The 24,830-nt window shown below is 40.8% G+C and overlaps 1 protein-coding gene across 1 annotated transcript; it reads left to right on the plus strand.

Moving 5' to 3' along the window:
- The first annotated feature begins 52 nt into the window (after positions 1-52).
- LOC122876597 (solute carrier family 12 member 2-like) lies at positions 53-23,854 on the plus strand. Its single transcript, XM_044197142.1, has 26 exons — positions 53-1,006; positions 4,018-4,143; positions 4,369-4,444; positions 5,463-5,558; positions 5,991-6,130; positions 6,243-6,353; positions 7,165-7,273; positions 7,398-7,525; positions 9,335-9,419; positions 10,095-10,243; positions 13,925-14,032; positions 14,666-14,789; positions 14,943-15,044; positions 16,050-16,205; positions 17,450-17,549; positions 17,916-18,027; positions 18,159-18,299; positions 18,755-18,861; positions 19,753-19,832; positions 19,916-20,056; positions 20,354-20,467; positions 20,943-21,054; positions 21,208-21,294; positions 22,078-22,213; positions 22,312-22,379; positions 23,326-23,854. Exons 1-26 carry the CDS (start codon positions 527-529, stop codon positions 23,459-23,461), a joined length of 3,324 nt encoding a protein of 1,107 aa, XP_044053077.1. The 5' UTR covers positions 53-526; the 3' UTR covers positions 23,462-23,854.
- Positions 23,855-24,830: the final 976 nt, after the last annotated feature.

Consider the following 24,830-nt stretch of genomic DNA (forward strand, 5'->3'; position numbering starts at 1 on the left):
TACCGACGTGCTGGGATGTCTCGAGAGTCAAGCGAGAGGAGGAGGAGAGAGAGAGAGAAAGAGGGAGATGACAATAAACCGTTTGAGTCACCATCTGAGGGGACGATACGCTCGCCAATTCGTGGACAGATGGACAGATAGAGCGGGAGAAAGAGACACAGAGAGACAGACGGAGAGAGATACAGAGTGAAGGAGAGAGAGAGAGAGTTGGTGTCCTTTACGCACATTACGCACAGATCTTTGCCGTGCGTCCTGGCGAATCCAATACCAGAGTTTGCAAGAGGACAGCAGCGGAGTCAATGACTAACTGACTGCTGTATGTAGGCTAAATGTTTAGTTTGGACTCCAGATTTATGACTTCTCTCTGAGTGTCTGCGGTTGTGTGTGTCCGCTCTGGCTGCTTCGTACTAAATGCTCGCCCCCCCTCCCCGTGGTTTTGGAGCAGGTGTTTATTTCACTGTAACAGTTTGTCTCTCGGTGCATTCGTGACTCTTTGAACGGGTTTTTATCGTCTATCCGGGCGGACATGTCGGGACAGAAAGCGTCGTTGAGGAGCAGCGGCTCCGCTCAGAGCCGCTTCCAGGTGGATGTGGTGACAGAAGCATCATCCGCAGCGCCCGCACCGGCACCGGCACCGGCCCCGACTCCTGCTCCTGCCCCGGCCTTCGCCGATGGATCCAAGCCGCCTGACGAGTCCAAAAGCCGGTTAAGGGTGGTGGGGTTCATGGATTCGGGCGCGCTGGGCAGCGCGATGGACATCGGGCTCCCGCCTGATGTCTCCCACGAGCCGGACACAGCGAGGAGCGACTCCGTCAGCCTCCATTCAACTGGCACGGGACATACGCACATCTCCGACTCCCACTCCAACACCTACTACATGAGGACCTTCGGGCACAACACCATAGACGCTGTGCCCAACATCGACTTCTACCGGCAGACTGCTGCGCCTTTCGGGGAGAAGCTGACGAGACCGTCGCTGTCGGAGCTGCACGATGAACTCGATAAAGTAACAAGAAACCCTGTTTTCATGACCCGCATCACATAAAATAACGTCATCTTTCACAGCAAAAGCAACATGTTCCAGTGGGATTATTAGTAATATGGATATTAGGATCGCACAAGTAAGCAGAGGTGGAAGAAGCATTAAGACGTTTTACTTAGATGTAAAGTAGCAACACCACAATTTTAAAACACAAAGTCCTGCATTCACAATGCAGTAGGATAAGGTAACGCTTCAGATCACAGCCCGCTACGCACAGAGTACTGCAGTAAGGTGTTCCAGTACTGTGCGTACCAGTAACACACATGTAGGTACTGGGGAACAAGATGGGACGTTATGGAATAAGGGGGTAGAACATATTCTGTAGGTCTTTTGAACTACTTGGGTACCTGTTCTATCATTACAGGGTCTGTATGACCCACTGAGCAATAATCTGGACGTTTGGAAGAAGCCTTGGACAGTGTATTGTAGCCCACTGTCGACCTCGGAAGACGGTCTCTCAGCTGCTGCTCACCTCACCAGCAGACGCTCGTTCCTGGCCTCGCGGCTCCCCCTGCCACCGGCGGCCAGAACTCACGCACCGTCACGCACCGGGGCTTTGGTCAAAGCACGCTGACAGTCTTAAAGGCGTTAAAAGTTTTCAGCCAGCATTACAGCTCCTCAAGGCGTGCACGGGCTCCTTTCATCCCAGGAAACAAATACAAATAGGTAGAGCAAGATAAAACACAAGATCTGACAGCAAACTGGGCACTTTCTTTGTTCTTCCATGTTTTGAGGCAGGTAAAAACTGTTCTCATACTGTTCTCTGTATAGTTACAGAGTAAATTAAATATATATGCGGTTATAGATCTCCCCTTGTCACAGTTAGTTACAGGGTAACTAAAGGGTAATGAAGCAGGTAATAAAGCAGTGTTAGTGCTGACCCACTCACAAGTTTGATGATTGGCAGGGCTGGGACTTGAACCCTGCTCTCCGCATGAGCTGAGCTCTATCCTGAGCCTTCACATAGAGATCTTGAATGTGTACCTAACCCAGACCATCTGGCCACAATTTAACTAAATGATAATTAGTGTTTTTTCAGTGCTTGTTAATGAATTCAAACAGGGGGCAGATTTGACCTGCGAACACCGAGGGTGTAAAACCTTTCTGAACACAATGGGAGGATTAAGTACCCCAAAATGATCTAAGAACAATGTAGTTTGTTGGTAAAGAACATTTTGATCAGATCTATTAAGTGATGCAGAAGTGATCACTCCATCTTCCCTGAAATGTTTTATGGTCACATTGTACCCTGTAATAGTAATAGAATAGATACCCAGTAGTTAAATAATAACTACAGTATAAATTCTCTCTAAGTTTCTTCCAAACGTCCAGATTATTGCTCAGTGGGTCATACAGACCCTGTAATGATAGAACAGGTACCCAGTAGTTCAAAAGACCTACAGTATAAGTTCTACCCCCTTATTCCATATCGTCCCATCTTGTTCCCCAGTACCTACATAAATGTATTGGTACGTACAGTACTGGTACACCGTACTACAGATTACATCCTAACTCTGGTGTAATTATGCTGTATGTTACCAAAATGTCACTTAATAGCACAAACACACTTGCAGGAATATTATAGGGATATGGATGTAGTATTTACACACTGTAAGTCCTTTTAAATCCTGCTGATTTTCTCATTTTTCATTTGAGCTGTATTGTACCTTAATTTAAAGACTGAACCAACTGTTCAGTGTTTAGTTTTCCACACGAGAGCTCAATGAGAGAGTCAATGTGCAGTCTTCGGTTCCACCTGAGAGAAGTCAGGTTATCTCAGTAAACAGACGTCTTAAACAGAAAACATTCCCATCACTCCCATCTGAGAGACTCTGAGTGGGCTCAGTGACATCACTGGAGGCATGACCCCAACACACACACACACACACACACACACACACAATGCTGCCTCTCATGACCCTGCAGGCATCCCCTGCCACGCTCCCACTCGATACCACTAGGTAGCTGTAACATAGACGAACATTGTACACTGAGAGTGAGCAGTTAAAGTATTCTGACAGCAGGATGTTGGATGACTCCAAGGGTGAAATAACAAAAGTGCAAACTGATATTTTCAGCATATCGCACTACATTTCCTTCATTTCATGGTGCCAAAATCAACACTCAAATATCACCAGATACTTTATATGATTGTTAGATCAGTTAATGTCACATAACTCAATGAGGCCTCAACCTCGACTCCACTACAGTATAAATTAAACATGACTGCGCTGTTGGCATTATGAGCAGTAATGTCCTATACAGTTCTTATCCTTATGATATCTATATCGTACTATATGTACACATTTCAGACATGCCACAGTATTTCTATGCATAGAGAGACAATTTAAGCAGTTCTGAGAAAGTTAAGTTAAGGTTTTAGTTTTTGTTAAACCAATTAATAACCAAGTTTGTTGTTAGAAGTTCAGGTTCACATTAACCAGGGTTGTCTGAGATGAAGGGAAATGTCTCCTTCATCTCTTTTTGTCCATCTCACTATTTCAAAATACTTTCTGTCTTTCAGTCGTGTGAATTATATTTAACTGGAGGAGATGCAGCATGTTGTAAGACGAGCAGCGAGTCTACGGGATGTGAACAGCCTCAAACGCCGTTAAAGCTGAGAGTCGGCACTTTTCTAAATGTCAGATTAATGTAAAGTGTCCAAAAAAAGGCAAATGCTCATCACAAGTTACCAGAACCAACATTTCAAAAAATTATTTAAAAAAATTATTAAAAATTCATAAATTGTATTTATAATTCAACAGCCAAAAATCCACCCTATTTTATAGTGAACTCATCATGAAATATGTAACTCTAACCAACAAATGTTTGTGACTTTCATTTGATTAATCAAAGAAAATCAAACAAAAGCGATGTTCAAACCTGTGACACAGTATATTCATTTTCTCTGTTACTCACCTGTCTGTCTCTTTTGTCTTTCACTGTTTTCCATCGTGGCTGTGATTGGTCATCAGGAGCCCTTTGAGGACGGTCTGGCCAATGGAGAAGAGCCATCAGCAGCTGAGGAGGCGGCGGCGGCCTTGGCAGCTAAGGAGGCAAAAGGAGGAACTGTCAAGTTTGGTTGGATCAAAGGAGTCTTGGTCAGTGTCGTGTACATGGAGGAATATTAACAGAGCATTCCTCTGATTCTCCCTGTGATGTTTGATGTGATCTGATCAAATACAGTAAAAGTTATTAATCAGGGAGAGGACCACACCCTGTCTTTCCACTGTAGTTTTATTAATCACACTGTGGGACTCACCTCCCATCTGGGAATACAAGTTTTATTGTGTGTGTGTGTGTGTGTGTGTGTGTGTGTGTTTCAGATCCGCTGCATGCTGAATATCTGGGGTGTGATGCTCTTCATCCGAATGTCTTGGATTGTCGGACAGGCTGGAATCGGTTGGTAAAAATAACTTATAACAGAGTTTAACTTTGACTTTAGGATAAGGATCCAAGTGTGAGCTCAATCGCCTTCAGGGGGCTCCCTGCTTCTTCTTTGGCAGCTATAGTACTTAAAGGAAAAGGCTATACATTTTTTTATTCATCAACAAATCTAATGAACAGACCCAAACCAACAATTAATGTATCTACTAGCACGTATTGTGTGTGTATCTCATATATTATCTTCTTCTGTGCCATAGAGCGCCATTGTTGTCCAAAAACTGTTAAAAACACATCAGTGAGCTGCACTGTTGAACTGGGTGACATGTTGCTTCATCACCATGAACACACACACTGTAGTTTATTCTGATTCAGTCCCACACACACCGTCCTGCTGCCCCAAACACTCACTACAGCACCAAAGGTGGATTAATCCGCCGCTGAAAATAGTCCCCAACAAATGCACTATTTCCTCAACTTTGTTTGATAAAAACTACAGTGACCAGCTGTTTTACGTAACCTTTTTTTTTTTAGAAATGAAACAATATATTTGTGATCCATTTTTAAAGGTTTGCATCGTCAGTGGGAACCAGTGGGCTTGGAGCTAAGAGCCGCAGACAGGAAGTCAGAAAGTATTGAGAGACGGATTAACTTGGTTTTTGTCTTTTCATGGAACATGTTCACATTAAGAAAAAATATTGAATCTTGGCAGCTTAATCCCTTAAAGTAAAATGAGAGCCATACAATTACATAAATAAAAGTTTTGTGATAGTTATTTTGACTTAGCCAGAAGGCTAGCTTGAAACAAGGTGATTAATGTATTTTACACAAGATAATGTGTGTAGTACTGTAGTTGTGCCATGTTCAACAATGGAGAAGCGAACACAAAATTATTATCATTGTATAAGCATCATAACAGGGTGGGCCTACACTTATTGCTATAAATCTATTGGTTAGCTAGTGTGATCGTTCTGGAGTTGATGTGATTAATCACAGTTGTCTCATTAAAATCTTCTGATTTGTTTATGTGTAATAGGACTGACCATTGCGATCATTCTGATGGCCACTCTGGTCACCACCATCACTGGTCTGTCTACCTCTGCTATAGCAACCAACGGCTTCGTACGAGGAGGTGAGACTGCAACTGTAGACAAGCTTTTATTTTGAAAAATGTCATCTGATTAGTGAGGAGATTTTGCTGAGTTTTCCTGAAATTCACAACAACAAAACCGAAGTTTAAAAAAACCTTACCAGCTGTGAAAATACTCGCAATTAACAACCAACATTCAGTGTTAAACATGTTCAGATTTTCAGCCCAAACTACAGGATCACTCACATTTGTCTAGTTGTGAAAATCCAACATATTTGGTGTAATAAGGATAGCTCCAGCTGCACCAAGGCCGAGGTTTTAAGAAGATTTACCAGTACCATACCTATGTTTCCAGTGAGTCAACAGCCTTTGAAAGCGATTACTTTACCAGATTTACTTTTACCATACCTCAAATGAAAGCCTCCTGTATTCATGATGAAACAATGATTAATACCGTGTCTCACCGCTGTGAAGGAGGAGCGTACTACCTGATCTCCAGGAGCCTGGGGCCAGAGTTCGGAGGCTCCATCGGTCTCATCTTTGCCTTCGCCAACGCCGTGGCTGTGGCCATGTACGTCGTAGGCTTCGCAGAGACAGTCGTTGAGATGCTTAATGTGAGAAAGACTTGGCATAACCATTCAAACATCTGTCTGTCTGTCTGTCTGTCTGTCTATGGAGCACTGATTCTGATGTTGCTCTTGTTCCTGCTTTGATTGTTGGTTGCAGGATGTTGATGCTCTGATGACTGATGAGCTAAACGACATTCGTATCGTCGGGACTCTGACCGTCATCCTGCTGCTGGGAATCTCTGTAGCTGGGATGGAGTGGGAAGCCAAGGTAGGACTTGGAATCCACAATATCACAGAAAACAGTGGACACCCATAATCCTCTGCTGACATCTCAAAGACTGACACATGAAGCTCATAGTAAACTGTTGAGGTCCTGCAGGCGACGTTATAGCATCTAACAGCTGGTGGGCAGAAAACATGCTACTCTCTTTCCTGCTAGCAAGTATGTAGATGCATCAAAGTCATACTGAAATTTAATTTCTCTTCACTTTTTGTGTAAAGAAATATAAACTGTAATGATACTGCAGCTATTGTGCATATTTGTATGCACATTAAAAGGTGGACATATTTGTGGAAATAAGCTTCAAGCTTCTGGATGGGTGTTTCCCATGGCAGCTGCTGACTGACATTTGACATTTGCTAGGACATGAGCTGTCTACTTCTGTGGTGTGCTACTAACGGGGGAAACATCATGACTGTATATCCACAATGCAAGTGAAGAGTAAAGTTATAGAGAGAGAAAAGTACAATTTCTTTAGCCATGCTAGCGGCATGACTGTAGGGATGGCAATGTCAGTCTCAGCTGTCTTTCGGTCCACCACTTTGGTCTAGACTGAAATATCTCTATCTATGTACAGACATTCGTGGTCCCCAGAGGATGAATCCTTCTGACTTTGTTGATTCCCTGACTTATTAAATCTGAGGAAATCTTATAAAATTCACTGATACACCCATCTGAGCCAGGGCTATTTTTTTTTTTTTTTTTTTATTAAAATTGTTAAAAGTCAAAATATCACAGTGTCCCTTACTTATACCCCTCTCCCCATCTCTTTCTTTCTCTCTGTCTCTCTGTCCATCAGGCTCAGATTGTCCTCCTGGTGATCCTACTGGGAGCCATCGTTAACTTCTTCATAGGAAGCTTCATGTCAGTAGAAAGCAAAGAGCCCAAAGGATTCTTCGGCTACCACAGTCAGTCTGCCCTCTCTTGGTTTTATCCAAATATTTTGATCTATTCTATGATGTAACATTTGCAGTGTTGGAATTGAAATTAAAAGCCTATGTATTTCTCTGTTTTGGTTCTCTCCTCCTACAGCTGCCATCTTCTTAGAGAACCTGGGCCCAGACTTCAGAGACGAGGAGACATTCTTCTCTGTGTTCGCCATTTTCTTCCCTGCGGCCACCGGGATCCTGGCTGGAGCCAACATCTCTGGAGACCTCACTGTAAGTTTTATATTTTGCATCTTACATTAAGTGCATTTTATCTTTATCTTATAATATGTGATTGATGGTTGACGGAGAAAATGTTTTAGAGTAGCACTTAAAAGAGATCTTAAAAATGAAAATCCTGCTGAAAATCTTGTTTTTGCTAACATCAAGTGGTTGTAGCTCTCATCTTGCTGCAGTGATGTAGTCAGTGGTTAGTTCACTTATTCAGATTTCACTGTTGGGTGATCTCAGAGTTGTAGCAGATTTAAAACATTGAGCAAACTTTGGATGTGGCTGTCTGCCACAGTTCTAGACTTGTTTTGGTCTTACCTAAGAGGTCGAGACTACTTTGTTTCCCTTGGGAAGTTCTGTTCAGAATGAGTAAATATTTCTTGTGGCGTGTCCCAGGGTTCAGTCCTAAGCCCTACTCTTTTCTTTCTTTACATGCTGCCAGTATAATGGCCTTACCTGCAAACATGGCATCTGATTACATTGATACGTAGATGACACACAACTCTATATCTCTGCTTCATCTGATGATCTGAGTCCCCAACACTGTAAATTTCAGAAATCAATGATTGGATGGCTTAAAGGTGGGGTATGCGATTCTAGGGAATTCCAATACCATGATATAGAGTGAACAACGACACAGCAAGTAATGTAACTAACATTAACTAGGCTGTGGGTTAGCTTAGCTAGGTTGTGGGTTAGCAAACTGTCCCTACAGTTGCTGCTGCAAAGCTAACAGCCAGAGAGGACGAGACGTTTCCCAGAGCCAGCACAGTAGCTCCAGACAGCGATACTCATAACCCTACCCACTATAGCAAACATCACAACAACAGCATATCTTGGCAAACATGAAAGTAAGCTGAATGTCCCATGGGCAAGTCATTTAACGTCACCTGACACAAATCATGGCTGGAATGGAGTTGTGTGGCTCAGTCCAAGCCACTTTGTTCGTTTCCCATTTACAGAGCCAGGGCTGTGTACAAACACTGGAGTTTTTTTCAGCTTACACATAGAACGGACAGCTAGCGGACCGTGAGAAGACATTTGCTGAATTTGACAAAAAGACGTGTATTGGATTAGAATCACATACCCCATCTTTAAAAATGTCTCTTTTGATTGCCTTTTACCACTTAAAGAACATTGCCAAGGTCACACCATTTCTCGCTCTACACTTTTGTTTACAGGCAAAATACAGGATCCCCACCGAAACTAAACTGAGTGCACATATCACCCCCTTACTAAAATCTCTCCACTAGCTTAACTCTAGCTAGTGGAGAGATTTTAGTAAGCTATAGCAACACTAGCTATAGAATTGATTTTAAGAGGATTTTCATCGTTTTCAAATCACTTCATGGCCTCACTCCAGACTACATAGGGCCCAGGACTAAAGTCTACAGTGATGCTGCATTTGGTACAGCCCAAGACTCTGGAGCAGTCCTTTAGAGTTGAGAATGTGCACCTCACTTACAACTTTGAAAAGAAAACTCACCTTTTCCAACACACCTTTACCTAGAAACTTTTACTACACTTTAACCTCACATAGAGTATTTATTGTCATTTATTTATATTTAATTGTATTCATTTTTTAATAGCTCTTTGATTTGGCTCTGAATCCTTTCTGCTTTTTTTATGCTTCTATTTCTTGTATGAAATGTGCTATTCGAATAAAGTTTTGTTTTACTAGAACCAGAAGAAGTCAGGGAAACAATGCGTTCAGCTTGGTATTAAGGCTTAAGCTGCCTGAGGCTCGAGGTAAGTTTCCACTCTGAGCCGAGAAGACAATAAACTTGGATCTCATCATGTCTCCATCTTTAGGACCCTCAGTCAGCGATCCCTAAAGGTACTCTGCTGGCTATCCTCATCACGGGAATCACCTACGTGGCTGTCGCCATCTCTGCAGGTAATATTATACACTTGAGTTTAACACTTGATTTGTAGGTATTTGTAGCTCATCTTCTAAAACTCAGAGTCATTCAATTTTTTTTCTCTCTTTCTAAATCTGAATTCTCTAATGGTCAGATTTTTTAATTGTGGATTGTTATATTTTGTTCCACACCTATAATACATTACATGAATGCTGTTTAAGTCAAATATCTGCCAAACATTAAGAGATGTATCGTGTTTTATCTTTGCAGCTTCTTGGTCCTCCTAAAAGAAAAAGATTGATTGATTGATTTTTCTGACTGAAAATGGATAAAGGATAGTTTTGTATGCATCTCACTATGAAAGTGGCCTAGTAGGCTCAACTGGCTTCAGGACAGAGACCACATGTGCTGTAACTTTAAAGTTAATTTTTTATCAAATTAAAAAGAGCAAATAAACTAGAAACTATAGTGAAAAAATAAGTGCAAAGATGGCTATGTGCAAAATCAGTGGTGTGTGTGATACATCAATTAGTGGTAAATGTTCTGTGGGGATGATAAACGGTGCAGGGACCAAACCAAATGTAACTTAACAAACCAAAAGAGAGGGCAAAGAGAGAGAGTGGTTGACTGCAACAAGCAGTGGCTCTGCCCCCCAGGCTCTGCTGTTGTTACAATATGTCAGTGTGCGAGCTGGTTTTCTCCTCCTGCAGGCTCCTGCATCGTCAGGGATGCCACCGGTGACCACAACGACACGGTGAGCGACATGGTGAACTGTACCGACGCCGCCTGCACGCTGGGCTACGACTTCTCCATCTGCAAGGAGGGAGGCTGTCAGTACGGCCTGATGAACGACTTCCAGGTAGCTGACACACACTCAGCTCAGGGGTAGATATTATTGGAAAGATGTTGATCGTACACCAAATCAAGCAGGGTGGGTCCATCATGCACAGCGTGGACTGTACAGGTTGATGGTTTAGGGGTTATACAGATAAGATACACTGGATCCATTTAGATCTGAAACAATTAGTCTATTTAGTCGACTGACAGAAAACTTAACAAATGTCAAACATTCTCTAGTTTCAGCTTCTCCAATGAAAGAATTTTCACCTTTTATATCATTGTAAACTTTATACCTTTGGGTTTTGAACTGTTGGTCGGACAAAACAAGACATTCGAAGATGTCACCTTGGACTTTGGGAAATTGTGATGGACATTTGTCACAATTCTTGACATTTTATAGGCTAAACTAATTGATTAGTGGAAAAACTACGATTAAGATTAGTTAAGATGAATCAGTATTGAAAATGATCATTAGTTGCAGCCCGAGACCCATTTGTATGTTTAGATTGACGCTTTGATGCCAGAGCAAACCTCAACATCATAACCAACTAGGTTCACGGCCTATACTTTATGCAGGGCATGATGGGTAATTTAACCGAGTAAGTTATTTCTCCGTGTTTGAGTGTGAGAATTAAATTTAACTGAAATGATGTCAATGACAGCTGTCATTATTGACAGCTTTAAAGGAAAATTTAGGGAATTTAAATTCTTACTTTTGTAATTTTGTACATAAATGTTTTCGTGCATGGTGAGTTTGGGTACGGGTGTGAACTCTTGAGCGTATCAGGAGTTGATAGTACTATCCCTTTGAATAATCGCACTTTCTTGACATCTTGAGTTGGGGGTAGGGGTAATCACTTCATTGGGGTCATCAGGTGGGCACACTCCTTCCTTGGTGTTTCATTGATAGGCCCACAACACCTCCAAAGGGCTCAACAGTGACACCTGGCGTCCCAGGTGCGTCCCCCTCCGCTTTTACCCCTCTTGGTCATTTTGCAGCCCATTTGGGTTCCTTCCGTTTTAGCCACAGCCAGTTGCTGCTTCGCTCAGCAGCCTCTGACGGATTGTCAGAAGGCCTGTCCTCTGACTCCCAACCCCTTCAGAAGCCTGGTTGTTGCTGTGGCTACAAAACCTCTGCAACCAACCTCTACGGGGAGCAACTGGGTTCACCAGCCCCGTTGTGCTGCCTCGGCTGCTAGGTCTGAGTACTTCAGCCCTTTACGTTCATTCGCTTCACCAATTGTAGCCTTCCATGGAACAGTAAGTTCCACGATGAACAGGGACTTTTGAGAGGTTGACCACAAGATCAGGTCCGGCCTGAGGTTAGTTGTAATTATCTCAGGCGGAGAGTTGAGCTTCTGGTCTAGATCAACCTGCATTTTCCAGTCCCAGGCAGCGTCCAGCAGGGTCGATTCCATTTTTGTAGTTGGCTTCACTGGAAGTTGTCTTGCTCTTATGAAGGCGGTGGTTTTTGAGAATCCAGGCTTTGGGGGAGAGCGGGCTGATATTGCTGAGGCAACGCGGGAGTCCAAGCCACTTCTTGATATAAGAACTGACGGTTCTCTCTAATACGGATATTAATGCTTCAGTAGATATTACGACAAAAGAACATTTTGAGAAATTATAATTTGTAATGTGGATATGGCGACCAACCAGGTAGAGGCATTTATTGTTTACTTCACTCAGACAAGCTCAGGAATGTGTGTTACATAAAGGCCAACACACACTGGCAGAGTGTGACGTGCATCAAAACACCCACAGCTATTGTTTTCTACGGAAGCCCACACATTGGCGGTGATGCCGTGTCAGGATACAACACTGTCCTATTTGCCATTGTCGCCACAAATCAACACTCCTCAAAAGCAGCAGTTTGATCACATTTGCTCCCTGGATTAACAAATTCGGTCAGTTTACCTTGACAACATCTTCTGTCTTTATAGCATGCGTTGCTATGGGCGTCACTTGATGCTAAGTTACATCGACAGTGTGTGTTTCCCTTAATGCAGCCTACAAGACCAGGGCAAGACTCATTTACCTTAATCATGATATTACTTTAACTATTTTTGCATTATAAAGACCCACACTTAATACACTTTTGATACAAGTGCAAAAACTGCATTTTAAGCTGCTAACACTGCTACCTGCAGACACAAGACACTTTACACACCTTCAACTGCATTCCCTCAAGTGCAATTTTTGTGTGTGATTTCTTTAGTGCAATTTCCATGTCTCCTCTTTATATGTGATTATTTTGTCTCAGTACTCTTTATAATTACTATTTATGTTGTTTATATATTATCAAGAACCTTTTGTTTTAGTTTTTCCATGCTTCATTTCTACGTAGTAGTATTCTAGTTTTTAAAAGTTAGTTGCAAGTGGGATCAAATGTTTTTCTTAATCTAAAGTCTCAAAGGATATTTGGTTTTGCCAAAATATTAATTTCATATTGATGGAACACTGAGCACTTCCCTTTAATGACAACATTGGAAATCAGGTGAATAAGTTATGCCCGTTAACTGAAATGAACAGACTCTTTGTCAAATTAAAAAACACCTGTAGATTCTGTTGTGGTTGTTTAACACAAGTGTGAATCGTGTCAGACTGCTGTACTGATCCTGTTTCTTTGCATGTGGTTGTAGATGCCTGCACTGTGTGTGTGTGTGTGTGTGTGTGTGTGTGTGTGTGTGTGTGTGTGTGTGTGAGAGAGAGAGAGAGATGGAGCTGTTCCCAAACAAAGTGCAGCAGTGATAATAGTGACTGTTGTTTTGAGTCACAAGGTTCTCGCTGGTTGGAGCCAGAGCTGAATGAGAGCATTGACAACATCCACCTACACACACACACACACAACACACACACACACACACACACAGCTCACTGACACTGATACTGCTGACATAGTGCACAATCTCGTCCATTGCCACTGACAGAAACACTTGCTCTTGTTTTATTATTATCTCTGTCAAATGCGCATCTCTAAAATATGTCTAACAGAAAAGCAGATGCAAATGAATCTAACATCTGTGTGTGTTTCGCGTCCTCTTACATGCTAACAGACGTCACGTAGTGTTGGTAGGTATTGATGCTTGAGAACAGAGCTGTCTTCCTACCTTCAATTCGGTCAGTAATAAAAATATTTTGTTATGAGGTGATTTTCATATTCAGCTTGTTTAGGAACAAACAAGAATGAATGATAAAAATAATTACAGTGTCTTAGCTTTTTTACTGTTGCAGCTTTGGGTTAGCTGTTCACTCCAAAGATCGTCTCAGCACAGTGCTGCTTATACTACTGCTAAATGTGTTTCAGTGGGTTGAGTCAAGCCTTCAGACCACACAACTTTCAAAATCTCGAAGTTGCTGTCCCATTCTGAGAAAACTGCGACGATTGTCAACAAAAACACACAAGTCCTTGTGGGGCAGATTGTGACACATTCTGTCCCAGACACAAAACTCAATACAAATTCTAAGAAATTATTAAAAAACATTTTATGGCTGCATACTGTATATCTGAGCTGCTGGACCTGCTGCTCTGCTTTAGCAAAGGATTGGGGGTAGAATACACCCAAACAAGATCCCATAACCACCTCCTTGGCAAGATGACTACACAATTCTACCCAATAAACAAGCTACTTGAGTCATGTGACTTATTTAAAAACATTGTAATTGCTCAGTGTGAACCTAAAGGTGTGTGTGTGTTGTCCAGGTGATGAGTCTGGTGTCCGGCTTCGGGCCTCTGATCTCTGCAGGGATTTTTTCAGCCACTCTGTCCTCTGCTCTGGCCTCGCTGGTCAGCGCACCCAAAGTCTTCCAGGTCAGAAATCAACTAATTTATTGCATTTTCTTATTGATTACTATATAACCAACAACAGCATCACTTTACACAGACACAAGCAGAGCCTTTGACAATAACTAAATCAGTCATATAATCAGCAACAAAAACACTGACTGAATGAGTAACAAATGGGTATTTGTGTGCCAATGATTAAAAAGAAAATGGATTAATTTGAAATACATTATGGTTTGAGAAAAGACCCTGAACTCAAGGTCCACTTACTAGCTTTTTTCATAGCATTTCACGATCCTCATCAGTGGATGAAGTTTGCTCAGTTGTCATGGAGATGGCTCAATTGCCATCACAGATGAAGACTGTGACATCGTTGAAAGCACTGGAAGAAGATAGTAAGTGGACCTCAAGTTGAATTTTTTTTTTTGTCAAATGTAAATTTCCAAGCTCTAGAATAAAATTTTACACTCTACATTATGGTAGATCAAAATTTGGATCATGCAGAATCAATCAGTATATTCATCCTGAGCCCGATCCAACAGTTAGCAAAGGTTTTCATCCCAAAGTCAATGTTTTAACGTCAAATCTTTCTCTCTGAACAACAAATGATCAACTTCACAAATGAAATGAATGAATGAATAAAAGCTGTTGTGATTCTAGGCTCTATGTAAGGACAACATCTATCCGGGGCTGGGTGTGTTTGCAAAGGGTTATGGGAAGAACAACGAGCCTCTCCGTGGTTACGTCCTGACCTTCTGCATCGGCCTCGCCTTCATCCTCATTGGTAAGCTGCTGTGTGTTGCTGCTCCAGCCAAACACAAACTTTACTGTTTACTCTTTGAATGATACAACTGTAGCTAAAGCTTCGACTCCTGAATAAAAAAACAGAATGAACAGCTGGTCTTGAATATTGAACCTGTCTGTTGTTGTCTGTTAGGGGAGTTGAACATCATTGCTCCCATCATCTCCAACTTCTTCCTGGCCTCATACGCTCTCATTAACTTCTCCGTCTTCCACGCCTCCCTGGCCAACTCTCCAGGTAAACTCTATAAACTTGATATATGATATTTACTTGAGACTTGAATTGGGTTCTAGTGATGTTAGAGTTGACTTCGCCTTTAAAAAAATTTAAAAAAAAGGTCTCAAACTTTTTGAAAGGTGAAAATGACAAATTGAACCATATTAGAAGTGTCTTTCCTTTGTGGTACTGGACCTCTCTTTTTAAATTCCGACTTGACTTGGTGTTACATTAGGTTCAGACTTGGATGACAGGATGTCAGACTTTTGTCTCAGCTCAGTTTGCCTATACTCTCATACATGTACCTAGTAATAAATATAATAGTAGGGTAAACTTCCTGCTTAGTAAGATATTTCTTATCTTCTGTTGTTCCTAAAGGTGACACAAGTATACATCGGTCATTGTTGTTGATTACTGAAAGATAACCTGATGCTTGTTGCCTTCAGAGTGTGACAACGCTTGCACGAGTCTTGAATTTTTGGAGTGAATTGGCCAAGTTTGCCAACAATGTTTAAAGTCTGGACTGTATAATAAAACCTTATTGGTAACAAGTATATGTTCAAAGCTAGAGCTACACGTGAAGCAGTCTTTACAGCTTAAAGTTAGCTTAATGGGTATTTTTATTTATTCTTTTTAGGATAAGGCCAGAGGGTGCCTTGTGGATTGTTAAGCTCTGTGAAAAATTTGTGATTTTAAGCTATAAATAAAATTTACTTAACTTAGAATTATATACAGAAGGTGTAAAAAACATATAAATAAAAAAGTATTGACTTCTTACTTGCGAGCTTACTTGTACGACTAGTTTGAACAGGCCTGCAAGGCTAACTAGCAATTGTGTTTAATCCAAACCAATGAGATCACTTCTGCGTCCATCAAGGCTTTGGGAAACATTTGCATTCATTAAAACTCAGCAATTGCAATCAGTTTGCAAAACAATTGTTCTTATATCGTGGTCGGTTTAATATTTCGCTGTGATGTGTCCTGCTAGCATGGCTCTTTTTGTTTCATTTTCATCTCTCACCACAGGGTGGCGTCCCAGCTTCAAGTACTACAACAAGTGGGTGTCTCTTGCTGGGGCAATCCTGTGTTGTGTGGTGATGTTTGTCATCAACTGGTGGGCAGCTCTGGTCACTCTGCTCATCATCCTCGCTCTCTACATCTATGTAAGCTACAAGAAACCTGGTAAGGACATAATGATCTCACATCTTTTCTCACTGCAAACAATAAAACTGATCCAATCACTTATTTCTGCTTGGGTTCAGGCAGTTGTCCATCAAGTGCCTTTAATGTTGAAGCCAAAAACAAAGTGCCCTAAATTTTCTCTCTCTCCCACCGTCACCCACCCCTTTCCCAAAACCTCTCTCTCAAAACCTAACATGGCAGCGGCGGATGGCCGCCCACCATTGAATCTGGTTCTGCTCGAGGTTTCTGCCTCTTAAAGGAAGTTTTTTTCTTGCCACTGTCACCAAATGCTTGCTCATGGTGGGATTTGTTGGGTCTCTGTAATTAATATTATAAAGAGTACTGTCTAGACCTGCTCTATAGGAAAAGTGCAATGAGATAACTTCTGTTATGAATTGGTGCTATATAAATAAAATTGAATTGAATTAAAATGCAGCTCCTCTAATGGCCACTAGATGCTGGCTGCCAAGAAAAGTCACACTGTATTTAAGTCAATTGGAAAATCTCCTTACTTCTTAGGGAATTAATAGCTCTATCTGAGTGGTTCCCAACCTTTTTGGCTTGTGACTGTCACAGTTTCAAGCAGGGTACACAGGGAGCACAAGGGATTGGACCCAAACACAGACACTGGGGCAGAACAGGCGAAGTTCAATGGTATTATTTAATATTAATGACCAAAAGGCTTACAGAGTGGTGATGAGGCAGGCAGAGGTCTAAACCAGTGAAGGCAGTCCAAATATGGCAAACAAATCCTATAGGGAGCAGGCAAAATCCAAAAGTCCATCAAACAAGCACAGTGAAAGTCCAAAACACTGGAAAAGGGCTGGACCGCTTGACACAGACTGACAAAGGAAGACAGACTGGACAGACTATATACACTCAGGTGAGGGGAGATAACAAGACACAGGTGCAACTAATCAGAGCAGGGCAGATAATCAAAAGTGGAGGGAAAACCCACACAAACACAGGAAGTAAAACTACAAGACACAAGAGGATTGGTGAGTATTACAAAATAAAACAGGAAATGACTAAAACAGTGACCTTTTTAATAGGGATGTACCAATCCAACTGTTTCTCTCCTGAGACTGATTCCAATACCTCAACTCAGGGAATCTGCTGATACAGATTACCAATACCAGTGCTTTCTTTTTTCCCAAATTTAAAATCTGTATAACATATACTGCATTTACGTTAGGAACCACTGCTCAAACCTAGTCTTCTCTGTCATTTTTATTTTCCTGTAGATGTGAACTGGGGTTCGTCCACTCAGGCTCTGATCTACAACCAGGCTCTGACTCACTGTCTGAACCTCACTGGAGTCGAGGATCACGTTAAAAACTTCAGGTCAGCTCGTGGGTTAAATTTGGGCTTCGATTCTCCGTTCAGACGTGACACTGATAAGGGTTTTATACCAACTTAGACCCTTGATGCTAAAATCTGTATCCATTGATGTCGTTTTATGATGCTTTAGATAAAAGCATCCAGCAGAAAACTTGTAGTAACTAACAGTGGAACAAAAATTCAAGCTTTGGAAGGTTTTCAGAAGAAAATGGACAACCTTGAAAATATCAGATTTTATATTAAAATACATTTTTTTTCAGGTTTTGGATCAAAATGATAAAATCCAGTGGAAAAACAGTGATTTTACCAAAAAATACTGTGATTTCCATCAAACACAAAATTGTCTAAGTGATAATTTCATGTTTACAGGCCGCAGTGTTTGGTGCTGGCTGGATATCCAAACGCTCGTCCTGCTCTGCTTCAACTGGTCAATTCTTTCACCAAGAACATCAGCCTCATGGTCTGCGGTCACATCAGGACTGTACGTACAGATGAACTGCTGTCGTAGATCATCAGTCTGTGACGTTCAGTGTCAAAAAATCCACTGGAGCTTGATAGCAATCTTCTCTTTTGTCTTTTCCTATCATTGCTTGCGTCTCTCTTCTGGTCCAGGTGTCCCGTCGGCCAAACGTTAAGGAGTTGTCCCAGGATCACGCCCGCTGCCAGCGCTGGCTCAATAAAAAACGTATCAAGGCCTTTTACATTCCTGTTTTCTCTGACAACCTGCGGCACGGGGCGCAGTTCCTCCTGCAGGTATGAACACCTGGCTGAAAATTAAACTACAAACCTCTTAAGAAAAAACATCTTTTCCTCTGGAATTTATGTTTTTTACAGCTTCAAACCAGAGACATTAATGATCCAAGAAACCCAATTACTCGTTTCCTGTTTCTGAATATTAACATTTTCTCATACACACACCTACTTTCTATCACACACTGAATTTTTTTTCCTGTGTCAGGATTATTAAATTTTCTGTGCATCTCGTTGTTTAATTATTTTATATCATGTTCTGTATTATCATTTTGATGTTTGATTATTGTAGGGTAATATAAACCCAATCTGGCTTTATTTTATACCAAACCTCCCTCATTAAAGTAAATAAATAAATAAGTGTTTCTCTGATTAAAAAAAAAAAATCATTCCAGCACAGTTAATATGCCACAGATGCATTGTCAGAAGTTCGTCACGCTCTGCTCTCTGACCTTCAGGCTGTCGGTTTGGGTCGTCTGAAGCCCAACACTTTGGTCATGGGTTTCAAAAACAACTGGAGTGATGGAGACATGAGAGATGTGGAGATTTACATCAACACTATACAGTAAGGACTGATGTATCTTTAATAAGAGCTACTAACATTTTAAAATTGCACTTTTTTTGGTTGAAGTTTGGGATTCGTGCCATGTTTGGGGTTAGCGTCTACAGAAGTCTGAATACAGACAGACAGGATGTTCAGCCTGACAAGCACAACTCTGGGCAAGAGAACCCCAAGTGTAATTATACAGGGAAGCAGCAGTGGAAACACCTGCCTAACACCTGTTTTTCCAGCACTTTGTAGTACATAATGTAATATGTTTTTGTTTGGGAAACACAATTTACCTACATTTGTAATTTGGAAGTATTATTTTCAGTACTTTTTTAAATTGGAAGACAAATCACCAAAAATGTATTATCAAGATAACAAAAACTTTAATAATCTTATAAAAATAAATCTTTGCAAACTTTTCTGAGAGCTTGTTTTGTAATAATTTGAAAACATGAGTTACATATACATGTACATAAAATATTGTTATATATCCTCCTGTGATCACACCTGTCCTTTGTGTCCTACGCAGTGGATGTTTTGTTTTTGTTTTTACTGAAAATCTCGACAGATTGAAAGATGAAGACAGATGAAGTTTAGACTTTCAGTTCACCTGAAATAAAGAACAAAAAAACCTTGAAGTAATAGAAAAGTGACTGTATCATCTATAAAATCAATGTAAAACTAATTCAGAATTTAAATTCTTGCATTTTGCATTCCAGTTTGAGTCAAGTTAAAACATTTTATTGTACATTAAAATCCTTCTGTTTAAATAAAATAAAATGTGAATTATTTAGAATTAGAAAATCACAAACAAAAGTTTTTTTAAAGGATAAATTCTATCCATTAAGCAGATTTCTTGTGCAGGACAGTGAAGTTTTGAGTTTAATTATCTGTTCTATGTTACAGCGACGCCTTTGACCTGCAGTTTGGAGTGGTGATCCTTCGGCTGCAGGGTGGACTGGATATCTCTCACATCCAGGGACAAGGTACATCTGTCTCTTCCTGTATATCTGTCTTTCCACCTACCGCATGCACTGTATCTACAGCTTCTCCCTCTTTGTCCCTGTAGATGAGCTGCTGTCGTCCCAAGAGAAGCCACCAGTTGGCAGTAAGGACGTGGTGGTTTCTGTCAGTCTTGCTAAAGACTCAGACTCTGACTCCTGTCCTTCAAAAACCACCAGCAGCCAGAGCAGCCCGCTCATCATGAGAGGTAAAGGAGGAAGAGAGGAAGAAGGAGGTTAAGTCATCATGGCACAGGCCAACATGAACACTTCTTAGTCTTCAATAATGGCACAGTTTTTCTTGGTCTATCCTCGTCTTTATCTCTGCCAGAGAGACGGCCAACACGTCTTTAACCTAGCTTAGCACAAAGACTGGAAGCGGGACACACATCCACCTTCTCATCTGACACTTGGGAAGACAGAGAACCGGACGATCTCTGGATGTCAAAATGTTTCTTTGACCTCACCTTGTGTCATTTCATGTCATGTGATGTCATCTGCTACAGAGACCAAGTGTCCTCTGAGTCTGACGGACCAGCGTCTGCTGGAGAGCAGCCAGCAGTTTAAGAAGAAACAGGGCAAAGGAACCATAGATGTCTGGTGGCTGTTCGATGATGGAGGTCAGTTTTTATGTCTAATGCAATCAAGAAGGCTGAAGAAGGCACCAAAGCTTGGCTCTAGACTAAAAACCTAAACTGTTACTGAACCTTTACTACTGACTAATGACTTTTTTATGTTTTGATATTCTTGGATATGGATATTAAATATTAAAATACAAGAAAGTACATCATCATATATTTACATATACACCTGTTTTTCACCTACTTGTCTGTAGATAATAGTTCTATGTTTGTTTTCACCTATTTTCACATCTTTGTTCAGCTTTGTTGTCCTTGTTTTTAGCTGTTTGTCAGTTTCTATCTTCCTGTAAATTGTTCTCTGTGTAACATTTGAGAGCAACTTAAAGCCGGAGTCAGATTCCTTGTATGTGTTCACATACTTGGCCACTAAAGCTGATTCTGATTCTTAGAGGAGACGGATTCAAACTAACCGTTAACTTTGATCAGTGAAGTGTGTATGTGTTTGTGTTCGCAGGGCTGACTCTGCTGATTCCCTTCCTGCTGACCAACAGGAGCAAGTGGGGCGACTGCAGGATCCGCGTCTTCATCGGCGGGAAGATCAATCGCATCGACCACGACCGCCGAGTGTGAGTTCTATGAGCTATGATGTTATTTACTCTACAAACAGCGTAGGTGAAAAACAATCTTCACAACTGTTTCTGCTATACTGTTTTTCATCCAAACAAACCGACATACTGTATGTTCATTATTGTGTGTGTGTGTGTGTGTGTGTGTGTTAGGATGGCCACGCTGCTCAGCAGGTTCAGGATCGACTTCTCTGACATCCACGTCCTCGGAGACATCAACACCAAACCCAAGAAACACAAGTACGACCTCAGCTCAGTGCCTCAGCTCCCTTAGTTCACTTGAATTTATCATGACTGATTTTCATCCAGTGATGATGTAAAGGTGTCAAAATAAGATTTTCAGCACAAAGTTACGAGAATATTTAAAGGACCGCAGGTAACTAGACAAAACACCTCACCAGACTGGATCCTTAAAGTTGTAGAGCTTCATTGGTGAATGTTGGGCAATCATGTATTTAAACTCCTATTCCAACGTTCAGTTTATTGCCCCTAAGGGGAAATATGCCTCTCAGCCACGTAAAACACAGAACACAAACTTGAACTTAAAACAGCAAATTTGGAGGTTCAGACTCACCGAACAGCAGCCGGGCAAACATAGTTGTGTAAAAAACAATTTATTCAAAAAAACATAAAACCTTACAAAATATATATAATAGGAAAGAAACTGAAAAAAGTAAAACAAAATAAAGTAAAATTATTATATTTTAAAGGTTTAAAGCTGCCATGCGTATATTTTTTAATAGGATTAAAATCTTTCAAATTATTCTGAGGGCAGAAGTTAGAAGAAGATGGAAGTTTTTGTTTTGAAAACATTTTTCAGTCCATTCTTGGTAAAAATGTGTTTTTGTCCACGTTTTGGATCCATTGAACCTACCACAAGGTGTTAAACATCATCAAATCCTACACATAGCGGCTTTGAAATGAAAAGGAAAAGATGGTTTAAATGGCTTTAAAATGGTTTGAAAATGTTTACAATGCAACAAAAAGCTTGAAATGATTGCTGATTACTGTGCGGTTTTGCAGTAAGCTGAGCTTTAAGGAGCTGATCGAGCCGTACAGGCTCAAGGAAGACGACATGGAGCAGGAAGCTGCAGAGAGGCTGAAGGCCCAGGAACCCTGGAGGATCACTGACAACGAACTGGAGCTCTACAGGGCCAAGGTGCACCCACATACTGCAAACACATCAACTCTGTCCAATCTCACTGCTCAGCTGAGGCCATGTTCGAGCTGTGAAACAATGCTGTGTGTGTCTTTCAGACCAACCGTCAGATCAGACTGAACGAGCTTCTGAAGGAGCACTCCAGCGCAGCAAAACTCATCGTCATGTAAGAACTTCAGAGCTTTGTTCCCCGATGAAACCCACAATAGTTTGTCCTCTTTATTATTAATGTCAGACTTCACTTTCATGCCATTATGGAGGCCATTCTTAACTAGTTTATCATCAAATGTTTTGTTTTACTCACTAATTACTAACTAACTCGAGCTGAGGACGAACCCGGTCATCCAGAAACCTGTTCACGTGACACCAGCGGTGGAGGAAGTATTCAGATCCTTTACTTAAGTAACACGCTGTAACAATACTAATGTTACATTGAAAATGTTACTTCAGTGAAAGTGTGAGAGTGTAATCAGGACAAAGTCCTTAAAGTATTAAAGCAGTGCAGCGTCCCTGTGGCTGCTGTGCTGTTATATATTCTGTCATCAGGTTATTATTCCTCGTGCATTAATGTAAAGCAGGATGTTGCTGCTGCAGCTGGTGGAGCTGGAGCTCATGTTGAACCGGTTTGTATCGGACTGCAGCTGATGATGCTTTTCAATCTGGATCCATCTGCTGATTCTTTTCTACATCGATCCATCGGTTTGGAAAACTTGTTATTACAGTCGTTCAGAGGAAAATGAGGAGCTGAGCCAACGATTTACAGGACTGACTTCAAACATCAAAATAGTTGCCGATTAATTTCCTGTCAATTCTTTCAGCTGTGCTTGTATAAACTGGTAATTTAATTGATAACAAAACATATTTTATAAACTCTGGATAAGTTTTGTTTGCAAAAATCTTAATTTGTAAAGCAACTAGTAACTAAAGCTGCCAGATAAATGTGGTGACGTAGAAGTAGTACAGTACTGGAGTAAATGTAGTTACATTCCACCACTGCGTGACACAGTAAACTGCTTTGAATCAGTACTCCTGGCAGCATATCCAGGTTTCTAAAAACCAGGATAAATAATAATAAATGAAATGTTTGTAAATTGTAAATTGTCTGTCTGCAGGAGCATGCCTTTGGCCAGGAAGGGCACGGTGTCGAGTGCCCTCTACATGTGCTGGCTGGAAACTCTGTCCAAAGACCTCCCACCTCTGCTGCTGGTCCGAGGAAACCACCAGAGTGTCCTCACCTTCTACTCCTAACACACACACACACACACACACACACACACACACAGATGTGTCACAGATCTGAAACTCTCCTGCTGTGAAAAAGTGTTTAAGTCTAATTTTGTGTTTCCATTTGGCTTAATTTTAGTCAATTTCTGTCAATTCTATTTAACAAATTAATCAACCCAATCAACATTATGATGCCGGTTTCTTTTATCTCCAACAATAACAGGCTGTATATTCTGTGGCTTCTGTGTGTTTTACATGAATGAGAGTAACTAAATATTAATCTTTTAAAATGATAAAATCACGAGTTCAGAATGTTTGTTGGTCTTCGGGTGACCTGTGATTATGAAGTTTTTCATTGGGTTTCAGTTAGAAAGACACTGTATCTTTGTACGCTATTTTATTAAAGTATTAACCAAACCACAAGTTTCTGTCGAGTTTGTTTCTAGTCAGATTTTTGGAATGATCAGTTTTGCTTCTCGGGACTTTTTCTAAAGAAACGGGTATCAAAGTAGAGAGGAGTGGCAGAGGTTCACACCCAGGTAATGAAGTGTTACCTGAGCAACAAAACATGAAACAAGCTCACTGCAGTGATGTAACAAGTACATTTATCCAGATAAGTACAATCTGAGGTACTTGTACTTGACTATTTTAAGCAACTTTCTAATTCTACTCCACTACAATTCAGAGGGAAGTGGTACTTTTACTTTTTTACTTTGCTTTTTAGTCACTAGCTACTTTGCAGATTTACATTATTTGTACAAAATATAAATCAACTAATAAATGCTGGTGTTGTATTATAGATAAAGCTACCCAGCAGTATATAAAGTAATTAACCAGCTGCAACATTCAAGCGAAGAACACATGAATGTATCACTAATTATGATCAGATTATATGCAATATATCATTCTGAAATGGGTGATTCTGCATAATGAGTACATTATGCTGCTAATACTTCTGTACTTTTACTAAACTAAAACTTTGAATGCAGGACTTCTACTTGTAACAGAGCATTTCTTCTCTGCTGTGTTGGTACTTTTACTTAAATAAAAGGTCTGAGTACTTCTTCCACTGGCTTAATGCGATCACAAATTGAAGTTTTTGTTGTTTTTTTTTGCTTCAAAATAGCCTACCTTTTTTAGAATATTGTTAATCTGAGTTCTCTAAAATATAAACACAAAATCCTCCAAAAAAAAAACACATTTTATATGTAATTCAGTGGTTTAATGACTGTAATGACTCCCTGATGTGATGTTTCCAGATCAATGTGCTCTCTGTGGGAACACAGAATGAAGAGCAGAAACCTGCAAGCTGCGTTCAACAACAGCCATGACAGGAGGAAAAGTGCTGCAAAGCCTGCGTAAACTGCAACGTGTGCTGCATTCAGAGGCTCCT

This window comes from Siniperca chuatsi, linkage group LG5 (genome assembly GCF_020085105.1).
Source record: "Siniperca chuatsi isolate FFG_IHB_CAS linkage group LG5, ASM2008510v1, whole genome shotgun sequence".
Lineage (NCBI taxonomy): Eukaryota > Metazoa > Chordata > Actinopteri > Centrarchiformes > Sinipercidae > Siniperca > Siniperca chuatsi.

Coding starts and splice junctions, on each gene's coding strand:
- LOC122876597 (XM_044197142.1), top strand. CDS start 527: ATGTCGGGACAGAAAGCGTCGTTGAGGAGCAGCGGCTCCGCTCAGAGC. Junction 10,244..13,924: donor GCCTGATGAACGACTTCCAG/GTAGCTGACACA, acceptor TGTGTTGTCCAG/GTGATGAGTCTGGTGTCCGG. Junction 18,300..18,754: donor GGGCGCAGTTCCTCCTGCAG/GTATGAACACCT, acceptor TCTGACCTTCAG/GCTGTCGGTTTGGGTCGTCT.